The 19862-nt window shown below is 49.1% G+C and overlaps 1 protein-coding gene across 1 annotated transcript in view; it reads right to left on the reverse strand.

Annotated features, from left to right (window-relative positions):
* The window catches only part of LOC140394020 (uncharacterized), a 186087-nt gene that overhangs the window by 80700 nt on the left and 85525 nt on the right, over positions 1-19862 (reverse strand). Inside the window, exons 11-13 of the mRNA XM_072480791.1 lie at positions 9434-9552; positions 8872-8934; positions 1916-2005 (exon numbers count right to left, since the gene is read on the reverse strand). Of these exons, the coding sequence (XP_072336892.1) occupies positions 1916-2005; positions 8872-8934; positions 9434-9552 (272 nt within the window). The remainder of the gene's footprint in view (positions 1-1915; positions 2006-8871; positions 8935-9433; positions 9553-19862) is intronic.

Raw genomic sequence — 19862 nt, forward strand, 5'->3', positions numbered from 1 at the left:
ATGGACTTTGAACTTGTGGAAGTCACATGATGAGGGATCATGGTGCCCCCAGAAGGGGGTCGTAAGTACCCATTCTGTGGGGCAACCCGAGCCCCTGCCCGTCTGGCCCACTAACCACCCATAACCCCCATGACTGCCAAGGCCTCTGGCCATGCGGCTGAAGACTATTGCTAATAGGGAATTAGCAATTGTGGTTAAGTGAGCACTTCACACAACCCAAGTGGATTCCCGTGGGTGGGTGGTCCATGTAGCATGTGGGAGTCATTGCCTAGCATCCCAAACACACCTTGATGCCTGGGCACTGCTTGAACACTGAGGGAGGCAACACCACACAAGCAGTAGCCAATATCCGAACACCCAGGGTATGGGTCACAGTTCCGGGGACATGTACACGGGCAGAGGGTGGGTGAGTGCTACGGCAAGGATGGGGTGGGGGGTGCCTGGAGAGATGGGCCAAGGGTTCGGAGGTTGGGACGAGTTTGCGAAATAAAGTGACAGAGCCGTCCCTCCCCCGGTGCCCTCAGTGATCCTCAATGTGTTTGACCTTCCTTGCTCTACCGCTACGCCTAGGTGTGTCCCCAGGATGCAATTAGGAGGTGGAGGCAGCCAGCTGCTTACCACATCCCGTGGCCTTCGATGCCCCTGGCCGCGTCCTCTGGGGGCTCTGGGACCAGAGAACCCCCTGCACACTTGTCGACGGCACATGCACAGCAATGCCCTGTCCCGTGTGCTGACTTTGAGATGCGGTCTCATCAGAGGAGTGGACCTCAGGGGAGCTGGTGGCCACTATCTCCACTGCATGGGATGGGTCTGGTTTGGCACCCAGCGCCCTCTCCTCCTGCTCCACGCCCAAAGAGCCCTGGGGTACACCTCGGGACAGAGGGCAGCTGGTTCGAGCCATGGCTGTCCCTGGTTCACCTGGCTCAGCCAGCCCTGCATCATCATGTCGACGGCCCCTCAGTGATTGGGCCATGTTCTGCAGCACCTCGGCAATGCCCACCTGAGTCTGGGACAGGCTCCGCAGTGCCTCGGTCATTCCCACCTTAGAGCGGGACATGTCCTGCAGCACCTCATCAAGGTCAGCCTGGTACTGGGTAACATCCCCCAGCGAGACAGACATTCTGCCGAGGCCCTCAGCCTTGCCCTTCACCCGACTGCGCCGTGCCTTGGACACCTTCACTCATCATGCCGATGTTGTGCACCAGCCTTTCCACTGTGGTCGCCACCCTAGTAGTGTTGGCCTCGGTGCCATGCATTGCCAGGGACACCTCTGGGACCCCTCCAAACGTCTATGGACCTGCCAGAGTGTCGCTGACATCTCCCTCTGAATGTCCCGGCTGCTCCCGATCATCTCCATCAGCTCCGGGTAACCCTGAACCAGAGGTTCAGCATCACGCAGGGACCCAGCTGGGACCTGGGATCCAGCAGACCTCCGAGTTCGATTTCGCAGATGGGCAGCAATGGCTAAACAATCATGAGTGTGCTAATGGCGACACTGAGAGACAATTTAAGATCATTAGTAGAGCTCGTAACATGGATCATTTACATTTGCCAGAAGCGACATACATTCATATACAGGGATGTGTTCTCTGCAAAAAACGGAATATGCCCAAGCCTTGTGCCTTTTTTGAATTATTTAGATACATGGGGAACCGATATCCCATTATTTCTGCTTGGCAATACTCGTCAATTAAAATTGACTTGCCAACCAATCAGCACCCTTTCCCCCCGTAGTATAAATTGTCTGATTGTTTGAAATTTGGCACTCCTTGATGAGTGCAAGATGAAACCTTTGACAACCTGTCTCTTTTTTCAGCAATATTCAAGTTCTATGCTACCAAGCGACTGAATAGAACCTGTTGTAATGCAATATAAACCTTGCTCCCTTTTCAGGAATTACATAATCTATTCTTACCTCCTTTGCTGTTTTAGAGAGTCCAATTCAGGTGCAGTGGTTGGGCGAGCTCTTGAATGTAGAGCTGAGGCAGCTATGGTGATAAGCTGTCTGAAAGGCAAAGATTTGATAAAGTTTAGTTCTTTATAACTACAGCATTATTTTACAGTATCAAAGTACATCAAGTATACTCCATTCCCTTTCTCATTACAGGATCTATATTTCAAGTATGTAATTCCCTATGATTTTGGATGTTCTGAGATTATGAAAAGCACTATTTCATGTCAGATTCCTTATAGTAATTTATTTTGGCATTTCACAGCTACTTCTATCATAGAAGTAAATAAATTGTGATAAAACACAGAATACATTTGATTGAAAGCAACGATGGCCAATGATGGAAAACTGCTGCCCGTTACAACAACTGACATTGTCGTGTTGTGGTATTGAAATGGATGCTCAGGGCAAGATAGCTTTGATAGTCAGAAGGTAATTTCAAGAATTATAGACATGGAGGACCCACTTTTTACAGATTCAGTTGGACAAATTGGGATGAAATTATTGGAGAGGAAAAATTAGAAATTCAGTCAGAGCGCAAACCTTTTACATTAAAGGCAATGGATAAATACAAATTCTTTACAGAAGCATTATCAATGAAATTTGACACCAAATCATGTAAGGAGATATTAGCCAGATGCTAAAAAAGGTTTGGTCAAAGAAGATTGCCTGAAGAGAAGAATTTTTTGCTTTTGAGACACCCACCTATGGAACTAACTACGGCTCCTTCAACAGCACTTCCCAAACCCATTACCTCACCTCGGTCATCGAGAAGGACAAGGGCAGTAGACACATGCGGAACAGCATCATCTGCAGGTTTCCTCAGAGTCACTCACCATCCTGACTATCTCGCCATTCCTTCACTGTTGCTGGAACTTCCTCCCAACGGCAACATGGGTGGATCTGCACCATTTTTTTTATAAGCCCACTGACGTTCAATGCAATGGCATCCCAAACCCCAGAAAGGAAACGTGGAACACCAGTTCTTAACCATTTATTTTTGTGATTTGGAAAAAAATGGGAGAAAAGAGATGAAACCCAGTGAGGGAAGGGATCAGTCTTGTTGTAAATTATTTGAATAAAACGTTTATTAAACTTTTTTCCTCAGATCTGAGAGTACACATTCCCCAAAACAATATCCCATTGGTTTTAACACTATGAGCCAAATCCACAAAATAATTACCACACAGGCGGCTGGATTCTCCCCCCCGCCGCACCACATTTCTGCACCAACCCACTGGAGGGATTCTCCATTACGCCGGCTGGTCAATGGGGTTTCCCATTATGTGGCAGTCCCATGCCGTCGGGAAACCCCGGGCGCTGGCAATACGGAGAATCCCGCTCAGGATCTTTCTTTTGGGATCCTTTTTTCTAGGTTAGAGTAGAATTATGGGGCGGAATTCTCCCCCCCCACGCCGGGTGGGAGAATCGCCCGGGCGCCGCCTGAGGCCCGCCACGCCGTCCCGACGCCAGCACACGATTCTCCCACCCCCCCAAACCGGCGCGGCACGAATCACGGCTGGACGGTGGGAGAATCGCCGCTTGCCATTGGTAATGGGTGAGCGCCGATTCTCCGGCCCGGATGGACCGAGCAGCCTGCCCAACATGACAGGTTCCCGCCGGCGCCATCCACACCTGGTCGCTGCCGGCGGGAACAGCGCGGGAACGCGGGGGGGTGGCCTGTGGGGGGCGAGCGGGGTTCCTGCACCGGGGGGGGGGGCTCAAAAGGGGTCTGGCCCGCGATCGGTGCCCACCGATCGGCGGGCCGGCCTCTCTGAAGGAGGACCTCCTTTCCTCCGCTGCCCTGCAAGATCGATCTACCATCTTTTCGCGGGGCGGTCGCAGGGAGGACGGCAACCGCGCATGCGCGGGTTGGCGCCGGCCAACCCCAGCATGCATGGGTGACGTCATTTACGCGGCGCCGGATGACGTCATTTACGCGGTGCCGGTCGCGTCATTTACGCGGCGCCGCTTTTATGCGCCGCCAAGGCCCGGCGCACGTAAATGACGCGGTGCCGCTCCTAGCCCCCCCCTGGGGATGGGAGAATAGGGGGCTGGGAACGGCCTCCGATGCCGGAGTGACACACTCTGGTTTTCACTCCGACGTCGGGACTTAGTCTCCTGATGGGAGAATTGCACCCAGGGTGTCTGCCACAGACAGACTTCTGGGGCGAAATTCTCCCCCAACGGCGGGATGTCCGCCGACTGGTGCCAAAGACTGCGCCAATCAGACGGGCATCGCGCCGGCCCAAAGGTGCAGAATGCTCCGCATCTTTGGCGGCCTAGCCCCAACATTGAGGGGCTAGGCCGACGCCGGAGGGATTTCCGCCCCGCCAGCTGGCGGAAATGGCGTTTGTTGCCCCGCCAGCTGGCGCGGAAATGCGGCGCATGCGCGGGAGCGTCAGCGGCCGCTGTCAGTTTCCCGGCGCATGCGCGGGAGCGTCAGCGGCCGCTGTCAGTTTCCCGCGCATGCGCAGTGGGGAGAGTCTCTTCCGCTTCCGCCATGGTGGAGGCCGTAGCGGAGGCGGAAGGGAAAGAGTGCCCCCACGGCACAGGCCCGTCCGCGGATCGGTGGGCCCCGATCGCGGGCCAGGCCACCGTGGGGGCACCCCCCGGGGTCAGATCGCCCCGTGCCCCCCCCCCCCAGGACCCCGGAGCCCGCCCAAGCCGCCTGGTCCCGCCGGTAAATACCAGGTTTGATTTACGTTGGCGGGACAGGCAATTCCTGGGCGGGACTTCGGCCCATCCGGGCCGGAGAATCCAGCGGGGGGTCCCGCCAACCGGCGCGGCCCGATTCCCGCCCCCACCCAATCTCCGGTACCGGAGACTTCGGCGGGGGCGGGGGCGGGATTCACGGCGGCCAACGGCCATTCTCCGACCCGGCGGGGGGGTCGGAGAATGACGCCCCTGCTTTTGTGTCTTCACAAAAGCTTAATTCTCTGAGAGAGCCCTACTTTGCAACTAGGCACAACTATGATCTAGGTCCCAAGACTGTTATCCTCCACTATGTTTAACAAAGTAACTGTTTCACCCTGCTACTATGCATCTCAAGTCCTCCGCGCAGTGTTAGGATGGACAAGACCCCAACATTTGTTAGGATCATGGACAAGAACCCCAATCATTTTTTTAAACTTATAAACCTATGAGGAAGGAGTGATGACTCTGACCAATAGGAATCTCTTATGTTCAAACAAACTTTAATTTGAAGACAAAATTAATCACATTAACATCAAGTAAAAAACTTTATTATCAGTTTAAAAGTTTTTGAACAAAAAGAAAAACTTGAACTTACTATCTATACCTGCTACTATAAATCCAATTAAGCAATCCAATACAGTTCAAATGCCACTTATAAATAAAGTTAACAAACATATTACTTGCTTGTGGAGACCTTTGGAGAGAAAGACCTTTTCAGGATCAGATCCAGCACACTTTTGCTGAACATAGAAGCATTTCGCAAAACTGCTGTTCACCTTAAAATCATATATCAAACTGCAAAAGGAGACCTGGCTCCTGCCGTTAATTACATCATCTGTATCCCACCAAATTCCATAATCTATTTAGCTCGGACAAAATATCCTCCCCCGCCACCCAATAAATCAACTATATTCCAGGGAATCTCAAGCAATCAAAACATGATTTCATTACCCTTTATCTGTAACTAAGTAAGTGGTTGGAATTAATCATGACCTGACCTTTTACAACTTCTTAATTACAGCTTTAGCGCAGACACCGTTTGGATACATTAACCTAGATTCTTTAATAATATTACTGCAACAAATATATATCTTAACCCAGGCTATTAAAAGCCTTAATACAACAGATATAAAATACAATATATAACAATTTCTACTTCCATCACAGCACATAAATCCTTATATTTTTTCTTAATTCTTTATGCGTCATTTCATTCAGACATGGACTGCAGTTTCAAGAAGACAGCTCACCACTACCTTCTCAAGGGCAATTAGGGATGGACAATAAAAATGCTGGCCCAACTAAAGACACCCACAGCCCAGACCATCTGTAGACTAGTGTTGAATGTTGTTTCATAATGCCCCTGTAAGCACTGTGGCACATTTTGTCACATTAAAGGCATTATATCAATAAAATGTGTAGTTGTTGAAAGTGAGTTAAAGAGTCAGAAAGGCTTAGGAAGGGAATTCTAGGACCTGGGACCTACAGCTTTTGCTTCTGAGTTAGTTGCTTCAGCACCACAGGATACATCCAAATTCCATAAATCTTTCTATGGACAGCACAGGCTAAAAACAGGCACGAACTGCTGAGATGGTCGCCTTGATAATAAAAACTTGAAATAATTAACGTAAAGATGGATCTTGAAGATCCATCAAGTGGTGGGACTGCAACTATTTCTTTTGACAGCTTATTCCTTTGTGGGATTGCTCTTGGGAATGAAGTTCATTGATGCACTACCTTTGAAACAAATGATCTTGTAGTTTATGTGTCATTGGCGAAGGGTCCAGGTACATGTTTCTGTCAATTCTCACATGTCCAGTCCATCTTTAATACAACATGGCCAGTCTATTTTTCTCTCACCTTTGCTGTAGAGATTCCAATTCCAAATCTTTGATCAAGGATGGGACACTGGTGTATTTTCCATTGTGATTCACGCTGAAGCCATGGTGACCACGGTGGAGCAATTAAAATTGGGAATATCAAATAGCAGCTCATGGCCTGCTGGATGACAATTCCTCAGAGTGACTGATTCCTTCTGAGGGCGCACCCATTTATAGGGCACATGTCACCCAGGCATTAGCACCACAGTGGGTTCTTACAGACCATCAAGTTTTCACCTGGTGAATCACAGTTCATTAATGAGCAGGAACAAAGAGTGGTCAGATAAAACTGGGGAGAGACCATGTTGGATGGTGCTCTTCAAGCTCAGCTCAGTGAGATATAAGCGCTGAAGCCCAGAAATTATCAATGAATAGAAGAATTATAGAGGGACAGCAGCAGATCTGGGAGATACTAGTAGTCCTAGCATGCACTGTCCCCAACAGCACAGAGGATGGAAGAGGCCAACTCAAGCATTCGTGAATTGACGTTATTGGGCATTGAAAGGCTATCTTCCGTGCTCAGGCTAACCTCTTCTGTGCAACTTCGGTTGTGGCTATCATATCAGTCTATGTTTTTGTTAATGTTTATGTTTATGTAAACATTTCCGCTGCCTTAGACAGGATGGCAGGAATCTCAGTTGTGGACTAACAAGGTGTCACTGATCTGTTCCAAGTAGAGGCTGTCCCTGCACAATTGCAAGTGGAACAGTCTTTGGTAGGGCCCCAAAACCCAGAGGATAACGGGAAAGAGTATCTCAGTGATCAGAGCCGTGATCAGAGCAGCCATTCTCGACTTCTGCTTAAACCACAAGAGGTTGCGCATTGTAGGACTTGTAGGAAATGGAAAAGGAAAGCTTTGTAATAATTACGACTATGGAAATGGATGTCTGTGAAAATGTTGTGCCATGCATTTAAAAAATCAGCTCGGATAAAATTCATTTTGCAAATGTTTCCCAGGTGTATCAATGTTTTGCTTGGCTTTTCAGTTGCTTGGTGATAAATATGAAGACATGAGCACATGGAGATCAACTAGTGTTTATGCAATGGCTGGGTTGTTGGTTACATTGGCCGGAATTTTCCAGCCATTCCTGTCGGCGGGATCTTATGGTCACACTGACAGCGAAACCCCGCTCTTGGCAGCAGGTTGGGGGGATAGTCCATACAATGGGAAACCCCGTTAACAGTGGGACCATAAGATCCTGCTGCCGGCAATGATGGGCCATCCAACATCCAACATCCAACATCCAACAGGAGGAGTGGAAAATTCTGGTATCAGAACCTTGGTCCAGTTGGAGTGACTAACTCAACCTTTGAGCCATCAGGAAAACTCTGGTAAAATTGAAGAATAATTTGCAGTCATTAATCCATTAGAGAAATGAGAAGCAGTTTTAGTAATGGAATTGAAACTGGCTTCAACATGGAGTAGTTGACGTGAACAGCACAAGGTGAAGCTGGGTGAAAAGGTCGAAGGGGTGAGATTAAGAGGTATGGAAGGACGCTCACGTCGGGCATACACCGAGCTGCTGGGGTGAACGGTCTGTAAACGCTTTGTAACAATTATGTTTGTTGGTCTGGAGATGCGGTCAGTATTTGACTCTGTGGAGAAGGGACAGCAAGAAGGATACGTTTTGAGTGCAGGAGGGTAACCGGATGGTGATTGTAGCAAGAGTAGGAAGGATTATGGGACAGTAAGTGGGGAATGAGAGCGCTGACTTAGCGGGGCAGAATGTAGGCACATAGGGCCTGTCGACTCCTCCTCTTCATTGTGTACTTGATGCTGCAAGTTCCTCGATCTGAACCAATTGTTCTGTTTCTCTCTCCACAGATGCTGCCACATTTGCTCAGAATTTCCCAGCATTTTCTGTTTTCACTTCAGATTTGCAACATGCACAGTGTTTTGCTTTTGAAGATGGGGTGACAGTGCTTCACTGGATGCAGCGAATCTCAGGGACCGCCCCTGATAAAGCAATGTACTGTGAACCAGGAGATGCTTCTGCCTGAAAGGAATCCAGGCCATAAAGCTGAGGACAAACGTGGCCTTACCAACCATAAACAATGGTGTCACAGCACAGCAGAGAAAGCACACCGGCCTCCCAATCTTCAAGATTTCTGATCACATGGCAAAATTGCAGAATTCCAAGAAAATTGGAGTTAAATGCAGAAAAACAGAGAGATTTACACTGCACCTTAATTGCCCCTCTAAATCACCAAGCAATAAAATGCAAGACAATAGTTAGCAATAGTTGACAATAGTCAACATTTTCTGATATCCAAATCAGCTCCAACTTTTAAAGACCAACTTCAAACTATATCATGGAACCTTATTAAAATATATTTACTTACGGCCCTGCTAATACCCTTGTAGATTTCGCACAGGAAATGCACTTGAATCGCTCGAGTAACTGTCTAGAATTGGATGATATAACAGTTAGACAGGTTAACTGTGCCAAATTTCACCAAGGTAATATCAATATCATTTATCTGTACTATTTTTAATACAACCTTTCAGTTCATATTGTTATGTTTTGCAGTGTTTTGATTTCAAAAGGTTTTATTCTCAAACATTTCATTTTTTAAATGACCAACTCGATACATATTTGTGAATGAACTAGAAACTTATAGGATTCTTAAGGGGCTGAACAGGATAGGTTCAGGAAGGAAGGTTCCTCTGGCTGGTGAGTGTAGAACCAGGGGACACAGTCTCAGAATGAGGGGCAAGGCCAGTTAGGACTCAGATGATGAGGAATGTCTTCGTTGAAGAGGTGGTGAACCTTTGGAATTCTCCCAAATATGTGGCAGCAGCAGCTCAGGGAACATCTGGGGAAGTTCTTACTCCTAGTCATTTCTATCCCCAGAAAATGATGTTTTTCTGTGTTTTATTTGAACCTACATTCAATTCACTCACTTCCTGAATCCAGCAGCAGAATCTGCATCAATATTCGGGCCACTCCTCAGCTGCTTTTTCAGCTGTTTCCACCTGTCTTCCAATTGTTTCTTTAAAGGGTCCAGCTCCATTCGGTCCAGCTGTTAAAAGAGAATTAATTTGGATTTCACGTAGTCCGAATTTTGTCAGTGTCATGCGAGAGTGCATTTAAGACATGGATGTTTAAGCAATGTACCTTTAAGAAAACAGTGATGTCATAGAATGGGTGGATGTTACAACCTGCCTGCTTACCATTGGCTGGGGACTAATGACAATCCCACAATCCTGTGTGGGAGTATGAGCTTCCCCAATGAGGGGGGCGGAGAAATCATTAGCAGACTCCCTGAATAAATAAAGCTGGCCAGTTTGGAACCAGCAGGAAGGAGTAAGCAGCAAGTGGAATTGCTGCTGCTGTGTATATATGTTATTGTAAATAAATGTTATTTCTTTGTATCCTTGAAACTCGTGCTGGATCCTTTGTGGCCCTCACAAAACTGGCGACGAGGGTTAAAGTGAATAGCTGTCTACACTGCTGAAGCCACCTCCCTGGATTTTTGTTGGACAGGTTGGAAGTTGTTTTCTATTACACCATGCCTCTGTACAGACGTTTGGATGTTTTTGATGCTGCGCTGGAAAGCTGGAACCAGTACGCACAATGGATGCGTTACTATTTCCGGGCAAACAATATCACCGAAAACGAGCGCCAGGTGGTCATTTGCTCACCGCCTGCGGCCCGCATACGTTTGGGGTGATTAGGAGTCTTACGTACCCAGCTGCGCCGGACACCAAAACGTTTGATGAATTTGTGAATTTAGTGGGGCAGCATTTTAACCCAACCCCGTCCACGATAGTCCAGCGTTACCGGTTTAATACCGCTGAGAGGACCCCAGGAGAATCCCTTGCCAACTTTCTATCCAGGCTACGCAGGATTGCGGAGTACTGTGACTATGGTGAGACCTTGACAGAAATGTTACGCGACCGTTTGGTTTGCGGTGTTAACAATGCGGCCACCAGAGAAATTTGTTAGCTCAGCCAAAATTGACTTTTCAACAGGCCATTCAAATAGTATTGTCCCGAGAGAGCACAGAACGAGGAGTGCAGGAGCTACAGGGAATGGAAGTGCATGCCTTGGGGCGCAACCCCTTCCGTCCGAAAACGTCCCTCCGCACTCCTGCGATACCTTGGGCGAGGCAACGTCCGGATCGACGCCAGTGGCCGTCGGACATTCCTCCCTGAAGGGAGCCTTCTCCAGAACCAATGGATGAGGAGCCATGTCCGTGTCAGACTTGTAGGCACCGACCCCGTCGCGGACGCCGGTGCTGGGAGCGCCACAGGCGCCGTCGTTCCGACCGAAACTGGGACCAGCCCAGGGGCCGTACCTTCCATGTGGATGAACCTGCGGCGACTACTCCTGAGGACATGGAGACTGAGGATGACTGCCTGCAGCTGCATTGTATGGCAGCTCCTCGTGTGGCCCCCATTAAGGTGACAGTATGGGTCAATGGTCACCCGCTTGAGATGGAGTTGGACACTGGTGCAGCGGTCTCCGTGATCGCCCAGAGGACATTCGACCGCATCAAGCAGGGTATACAGACCCTTACATTAACCGACACACAGGCCAGGTTGGCTATCTACACGGGGGAACCATTGGACATTGCATGAACTACGATGACCCCTGTTGTTTATGGACGCTTGGAGGGGCATTTCACACTTATCATGGTGCGCGGCTGGGTCGGGACTGGTTGCACCATTTGCGCTTGCAGTGGCAGCACATCCTCCAAACAGTTTCTGGAGGGTTGACTGAGGTGCTAGGACGATACCCAGATGTATTCCAGCCCGGTTTGGGGAAAATAAAAGCCTGTAGCCTGTATCCAAGTCGAACCAGGAGCCACACCGCGCTATTTCTGGGCGCGCCCGGTGCCTTATGCCTTGCTCGAGAAGGTAGAAGGAGAGCTCACTCATTTGGAAACTTTGGGTATTATCAGGCCCGTCCGTTTCTCTGAGTGGGCAGCACCAATTGTACCTGTAATAAAGCTAGATGCCACAGTTCGCTTGTGCGGCGACTATAAACTTACAGTGAATACGGCTTCCCGACTCAACCGATATCCAATGCCTCGCATAGAGGATCTCTACGCGAAGCTTGCAGGTGGACTCTCATTCACAAAATTAGATATGAGTCACCCCTACCTACAGTTGGAGCTGGACCCTGCCTCCCGACCATATGTAACAACTAATACACACCGGGGCCTGTATGAATATACACGTTTCCCCTTTGGAGTATTCTCTGCCTGCGCTATTTTTAAACGCGTTATGGAGGGCATTTTGAGAGGTTTACCGCATGTCGCTGTCTAGTTTTGATCACAGGGACGTCGGAGCAGAAACATTTGGAAAATCTGGAGGCTGTCCTTAGACGCTTTTCGGAGGCTGGAGTCCGTTCACGTCACACAAAGTGCGTCTTTCAGGTGAAGTAAGTAGTCTACCTGGGTTACCGGGTGGACCGCGAAGGTTTGCACCCCGTCGCAGAGAAGGTACGCGCGGTTCAACAGGTCCCCGCCCCGCGGGACTGACACTTTGCATCTTTGTTCTTATCTCGGCCTCGTAAGCTACTACGGGAAGTTCCTCTCCAATCTGGCAACTACGCTGGCCCCGTTGCATCTTCTGCAAAAGAAAAATCACACCTGGGTTTGGGGTCAGCCGCAAGGAACCGCTTTCCGGCGAGTAAAGCAACAATTGTCGTCGTCTGGGTTACTAACCCACTATGATCCTGGAAAGCCTTTGCTCGTCACTTGTGATGCATCCCCGTATGGTATTGGGGCCGGCCTGTCCCACAAGATGGAGAACGGGGCCGAGCGGCCGGTAGTTTTCGCCTCCCGCACATTGGCTGCAGCGGAAAACACAGATCGAGAAGGAGGGCCTGGCAGTGGTCTTTGCGGTGAAACGTTTCCACCAGTACGTGTATGGCCGCCACTTCACTATCGTGATTGATCATAAGCCTCTGCTGGGACTTTTCAGAGAGGATAAGCCAATACCACCCATTGCTCCTGCACGGATCCAGCGCTGGGCTTTGTTGCTCGCTGCATACGAATATTCTCTGGAGCACAAACAAGGAACCCAGATAGCGAATGCCGACGCACTGAGCCGATTGCCTTTATCGACCGGCCCCATGCCGACCCCCATGACCGGTGAGGTGGTTGCAACACTAAATTTTATGGACACCTTGCCCGTCACGGCAACACAGATCCGTGAGTGGACCCAGACGGAGCCAGTCCTGTCAAAGGTTCGACACATAGTCCTGTATGGCGGGCAGCATAAATAGCTCCCAGGTGAGTTGCAGGCATTTTCCTCCAAGCTGTCAGAATTCAGCGTGGAAGACGGCATCCTCTTGTGGGGGACGCATGTGATTGTCCTGAAAAAACGACAGGAGCTGATACTAAGAGACTTGCACAATGGGCATCCAGGTGTGACCAAAATGAAAATGTTGACCCGGAGTTATGTTTGATGGCCAGGTCTCAACGCCGAGAACGCATTGAGAGGGTGGCCTAAAACTGCTCCATTTGTCAGGAGCACCAGAAGCTACCGCCGGCCGCGCCCCTACATCAATGGGAATGGCCAGGGCGGCCTTGGGCGCGCTTGCATGCGGATTTTGCCGGCCCTTTTCAAGGATCCATGTTCCTTTTTATTAATCGACGCCCAGTCTAAATGGCTAGAGGTGCATAGAGATGCTAGGCACAATGTCCTGCGCAACAATTGAGAAGATGCGTTTGTCCTTTAGTACGCATGGCCTCCCCGAGGTGCTGGTCACGGATAACAGCACTCCATTCACCAGTGAGGAGTTTGCGAAGTTCATGAAGGTGAACGGCATACGCCATATCCGCACTGCCCCTTACCACCCGGCTTCAAATGGGTTGGCAGAGCGCGCAGTGCAGACATTCAAACGAGGCCTAAAGAAGCAGTCTTCCGCGTCAGTGGACACGAGACTGGCTCACTTTTTGTTTTCGTATAGGACCACCCCCATGCGGTGACTGGGGTAGCTCCCGCAGAACTCCTAATGGGCCGGAGACTACGCACCTGCCTTAGTATGGTTTTCCCGGACACTGGCGCAAAAGTACGCCGCACACAAGAACGGCAGGGACGGGGTTTTTCTCGGCATCGGCTGATTCGGCAGTTTGCGCCCGGTGACCCAGTGTTCGTTCGCAATTTTGCTGGTGGTGCCCAGTGGGTCCCTGGCGTAATCATTCGCCAAATGGGCCCTATATCTCACCAGGTGCAAGCCCAGGGTCGCCTCCAGCGCAAACATGTAGACCACGTTCGGTCCAGAAGACTATCCCTTCCAAAGATTCCCCGACCCAGGAGCTCATTTCTACAGCCACCAAGACCAGAGACAATGGAAAGTAGTCCTCACAATCTTCCTCTGGTGCCCCACTCAAAGCCTGCGCAGGTCGTTACAGAACCGAATGGAGATAGAGACGCGAGGTGACGGAGGCAGCAGGCTCTGACTCCGGGATGGAGACACAGGACGCATCAGAAGGGGAATCCTCGGGCCCACGGGCCGTGGATGTACAACCGTTACGCCGTTCATCACGGAAGCGCCGGTCTCCGTCGCGTTACACGCCGCCCGATCCAGCGCCTCGTGCAAATGGTGTCCGGCCTGCGGCAAAACGAGTCCGACGCCCTCCTTCGCCAGGGTCTTCGGTGGATTCCTTGGACTTTGGGGGGGAGGGGGGGGGGATGTTATAACCTGCCTGCTTACCATTGGCTGGGGACTAATGACAATCCCACAATCCTGTTGGAGTATGAGCTTCCCCATTGAGGGGGGCGGAGAAATCATTAGCAGACTCCCTGTATAAATAAAGCTGGCTAGTTTGGAACCAGCAAGTGGAGTTGCTGCTGCTGTTTTATATATATGTTATTGTAAATAAATGGTATTTCTTTGTATCCTTGAAACTCATGCTGGATTCTTCGTGGCCCTCACAAAAGTGGAGCTCAGCTTAGTTCAGCCATTTTGCAGTTTGGATTTTGCAATTTAAAAAGTGCCTGGCTGGTTTTGCTGAGAGCAGTTTAAAAGTGCCTGGCTGTTTTGCTGTGAGCAGTTTAAAAGTAGAAGGCCAGTTTGAGACAGCAGCTTGAGAAGTTCTGGTTTGCTGTGAGTGCTTGAAGGGAGAAAGCCAGGTTTGAGAAAGCAGCTTCGGGTGTGTCTGTGTGTGTCCAGAGAGCTACAGGGAAAAAACAAGGTGCTGGAGCTGAAATCAACCAAGCTAATATATCTCTGCCATTCTACAGAAAATATATATATCCTTTAACCTGATGTGATACTGTTTAAAGGTGTTAAGTCTCTTGGAAGTTTGAAGGAACATTTTAAGGACTTATTTACTGTTGCAATATTTTCTGAGTTATCTTTGAAGTAAGGGGTGTTAAGAGATCCAATGTTTATTTAAGATGTTAAGTTTGAGTTCATGGAATAAACAGTGTTTTGTGTTTAAAAACCCACGTGTCCATCATTTCATTTGAGAAGGTAGCTAAACAAATGAAATGGTCACAGGACATGTGGGTGTTACTGATTCAAACAAAGCTGGTAGGTAGAACTAGTGAAGTGTTTGCATCACTACCGGAGGAGGTATCTGGAACGTATGAGGTGAAGAAATCCATCTCAGGTGCATATGAACTAGTGCCTGAAGCTTACAGACAAAGGTTTAGAAATTTAAGGAAAGAATTTGGTCTAACATACATGGAGTTTGAAAGGCTCAAACAGAGTAATTTTGATAGGTGGATAAGGGTTTTGAAAATAGACCAAAAGTATGAAGCTCTCAGAGAAATTATACTTTTGGAGGAGTTTTAAAATTCAATTCCTGATGTCGTGAGAACTCATGTTGAAGAGCAGAGGGTTAAAACTGCGAGATTAGCAGCGGAAATGGCAGATGATTATGAATTAGTTCATAAATCAAAGATTGGTTTCCGACATCAGTTTCAGCCGGTGAGGGATAGAAACTGGGGACATGAGAAATACTCAAGTGGTAAAGGTAAAGGTGATCTGATGGGAGACAATAAAGAGCGTGTACCTCAGATTAAAAAAGAAATCCAGGAGGGTGGAAAAGAAATGAAAAGTTTCAGATGTAATTAACTAGGCCATGTAAAGTCACAGTGTTGGTGGTTGAAGAAAAGCACTGGGCAGGCTGATGTGGTAAAACAGGATAAGACAGTGGGGTTTGTTAGAGTGGTAAAGGAAAGCTCAAGGGAAGCGAAGGAGGTGCAAACGATTGTACAGCCTGGTCAAGAAGTAATTGTTAAGAAGGTGCCAGATGTCTTTAACAAATTTACTTCTGTGGGTAATGTTTACTCGTGTGTAACTATCAGGAGGAGCAGGCAAAGAAGTCACAATTTTAAGAGATACAGGGGCTAGTCAATCTTTAATGATAAGAGATGAGGAATTATGTAGTTTGGGAAGAATGCTGCCAGAAAAGGTGGTGATATGTGGAATTCAGGGTGATTATATATAAGGTAAGGTTGGAAAGTCCAGTGAAGAGTGGTGAAGTGGTAGTAGGAGTAATAGATAAACTATCTTGTCCAGGAATACAGTTTATCTTGGGTAATGATATAGCTGGATCGCAGGTGGGAGTGATGCCTACTGTGGTTGATAAGCCAGTGGAAAATCGGACAACTGAAGTGTTGAAGGACGAATATCCTGGGATTTTTCCGGATTGTGCAGTAACAAGGTCGCAAAGTCACAGGTAAAAATAAGAGGAGAAATCAAAGAGTGAAGATGAAGTTGAAGTTCAATTATCAGAAACCATTTTTGATCAGGTGGCTGAAAAAGAACAAGAACAGGTGGAGGATGAGGCGGATATTATTAGTTCAGGAAAATTGGCGGAGTTACAACAGAAAGATGTAGAAATAAAACAGATATATCAGAAAGCATATACGGAAGAGGAATCTGAGAGTATGCCAGTGTTATTACCGTAAAAATGATGTCTTGATGAGAAAATGGAGACCTGTACATATGCAGGCGGATGAAAAATGGGCAGAAGTTCATCAAGTAGTATTGCCGGTAGGGTATAGAAAGGAGGTGTTGCGAGTTGCACATGAGGTACCAGTGGGAGGTCATTTGGGAATAAGGAAAACTCAAGCTAAAATCCAGAAACATTTTTATTGGCCTGGACTACATAAAGATGTAGTTAAATTTTGTCAATCATGTCACACATGTCAAGGGATAGGGAAAACTCAAGCAGTGATAAAACCAGCGTCCTTAATACACATTCCAGCATTTGAGGAACCTTTTTACAAGGGTCCTAATCGATTGTGTAGGACTGCTTCCTAAAACAAAAAGTGGGAATCAATATCTTTTGACTGTAATGGATGTGTCTACTAGATTCCCAGAGGCCATTCCAGTACGTAATATTACAGCTAAAAGGATTGTGGAGGAGTTACTTAAATTCTTTACTAGATATGGACTACCCACAGAAATTCAATCGGATCAAGGAATAAATTTTACTTCAAAGTTATTCAAAGAAGTTATGGATCGCTTAGGAATAAAACAATTTAAATCAACTGCGTACCATCCAGAATCGCAGGGAGTGTTAGGAAGGTGGCATCAGACATTAAAGACAATGTTGAGGGTGTATTGTCAAGATTATCCAGAGGATTGGGATAAAGGAATTCCATTCATATTGTTTGCAATTAGGGATGCACCTAATGAGTCTACCAAATTTAGTCCTTTTGAACTAATTTTTGGTCATGAGGTAAGAGGACCACTTAAATTGATTAAGGAGAAATTGGTGGGTGAGAAATCGGAAATTACACTATTGGATTACGTGTCAAATTTTAGGGAACGATTAAATAGAGCAGATGAATTAGCTAGACAACATTTGAAAGTTGCACAAAATGTGATGAAACGGGTAGCGGACAAGAAATCCAAAGTTCGTAGTTTTGCCAGTGGGGATAAAGTTTTAGTGTTGTTACCAGTGGTAGGGGATTTCCGTATCAGATTGAAAGGAAATTAAGTGAGGTGAATTATGTGGTAAAAACACCAGATAGAAGGAAGGCTCACCGAGTGTGTCTTGTGAATATGCTTAAAAGGTCATTTGAAAGGGAAGGAGAGAAAAAGGAGGTTTTAATGATTCTAACTCAAAGTGACAAACCAAATCCACATGACTGTGAATTTGGCATACCTCAAATTAAATTGGAAAATTAGGATGCTCTTAAAAATTGGGATGAATTGTTAAGTTACCTTCCAGAGGAAAAACGAACTGACCTGAAAGAGTTATTGATATCACATGGGCAAGTTTGTAGAGATAAATTGGGAAGTACTAAAATGGCTATACATGATGTAGACGTGGGAAATGCTGTTCCGATCAAACAACATCCATATAGACTTAACCCTTTAAAATTGGCACAGGTTAACAGAGAAATTGAGAGTAGGCTGAAGAATGGCATAATTGAAGTGGGTTGCAGCCAATGGAGTTCACCAATAGTGATGGTACTTAAACCAGACGGTACCCAACGGTTGTGTGTGGACTATCGAAAGGCGGTTACAAGAACGGACTCTTATCCAGTCCCACCATTGAAGGATTGCATGGAGAAAGTGGGACAATCTGCTTTTATTTCCAACTTCCAGACTTGGAAAGAACATTGAAAACATCGTAGGGAGTTCTTCGATTGACTTCAGGAGACGGGTTTGGTGATGAACCTAGCCGAAAGCAAATTTGGAGAAGCCCAAATCACTTTCCTTGCGGAGTTTCCATTATCCTCAAGACGAAGGGAAATAATGCGATCTCCTGGCATGAATGAATTTGATCGAACAGTTGTGCAAAGGTTTTGTGACGTGATTACTCCACTGATGGACTTGCTCAAGAAACGTCAAAAGTTTCAAGGGACAGCGGACTTTCAACAGGCATTTGACTGCCTGAAAACTGTGATCATCAATGCTCCTGTATTGGAGAATTGCAAGGGACTCTGTGGTCAGATTGAACTAAAGGGCGTCATTCTCCGACCCCCCGCCGGGTCGGAGAATGGCCGTTGGCCACCGTGAATCCCTCCCCCGCCCCCGCCGAAGTCTCTGCTCCCGGAAATTGGGCGGGGGCAGGAATCCGGCTGCGCCGGTTGGCGGGACCCCCAGTTGGATTCTCCGGCCCGGATGGGCCGAAGTCCCGCCCAGAAATTGCCTGTCCCGCCGGCGTAAATCAAACCTGGTATTTACCGGCGGGACCAGGCGGCGTGGGCGGGCTCCGGGGTCCTGGGGGGGGGCGCGGGGCGATCTGATCCCGGGGGGTGCCCCCACGGTGGCCTGGCCCGCGATCGGGGCCCACCGATCCGCGGGCGGGCCTGTGCCGTGGGGGCACTCTTTCCCTTCCGCCTCCGCCACGGCCTCCACCATGGCGGAGGCGGAAGAGACTCCCCACTGCGCATGCGTGGGAAACTGACAGCGGCCGCTGACGCTCCCGCGCATGCACCGGGAAACTAACAGCGGCCGCTGACGCTCCCGCGCATGCGCCGCATTTCCGCGCCAGCTGGCGGGGAAACAAACGCCATTTCCGCCAGCTGGCGGGGCAAAAATCCCTCATGCGTCGGCCTAGCCCCTCAATGTTGGGGCTAGGCCGCCAAAGATGCGGAGCATTCCGCACCTTTGGGCCGGCGCGATGCCCGTCTGATTGGCGCCGGCTTTGGCGCCAGTCGGCGGACATCCCGCCGTTGGGGGAGAATTTCGCCCGAAGTATCTGGGGCGAAATTCTCTGGTATCGGCGCGATGTCTGCCGACTGGCGTCCAAAACGGCGCAAATCAGTCGGGCATCGCGCCGCCCCAAAGGTGCGGAATGCTCCGCATCTTGGGGGGGCCCAAGCCCCAACATTAAGGGGCTAGGCCTGCGCCGGACGAATTTCAGCTGGCGCGGAAATGACATCTCCGGGCGGCGCATGCGCGGGAGCGTTAGTGGCCGCTGACGGCATTCCCGCGCATGCGCAGTAGAGGGAGTCTCTTCCGTCTCCGCCATGGTGGAGACCGTGGCGAAGGCGGAAGGGAAAGAGTGCCCCCACGGCACAGGCCCGCCCGCGGATCGGTGGGCCCCGATCGCGGGCCAGGCCACCGTGGGGGCACCCCCCCGGGGCCAGGTCGCCCCGCGCCCCCCCCAGGACCCCGGAGCCCGCCCGCGCCGCCTTGTCCCGCCGGTAAGGTAGGTGGTTTAATCTACGCTGGCGGGACAGGCATTTTAGCAGCGGGACTTCCGCCCATCCGGTCCGCGGCGCGGCGCGATTCCCGCCCCCGCCGAATTTCTGGTGCCGGAGAATTCGGCAACCAGTGGGGACGGGATTCACGCCAGCCCCCGGCGATTCTCCGACCCGGCGGGGGGTCGGAGAATCTCGCCCCAGATTCTAAAGAGAAATGCCGAGGAGTAGAGGAATGGATGGATCGTGCAGAGACTTT

This window comes from Scyliorhinus torazame, chromosome 17 (assembly GCF_047496885.1).
Source record: "Scyliorhinus torazame isolate Kashiwa2021f chromosome 17, sScyTor2.1, whole genome shotgun sequence".
NCBI classification, from domain to species: Eukaryota; Metazoa; Chordata; class Chondrichthyes; order Carcharhiniformes; family Scyliorhinidae; genus Scyliorhinus; species Scyliorhinus torazame.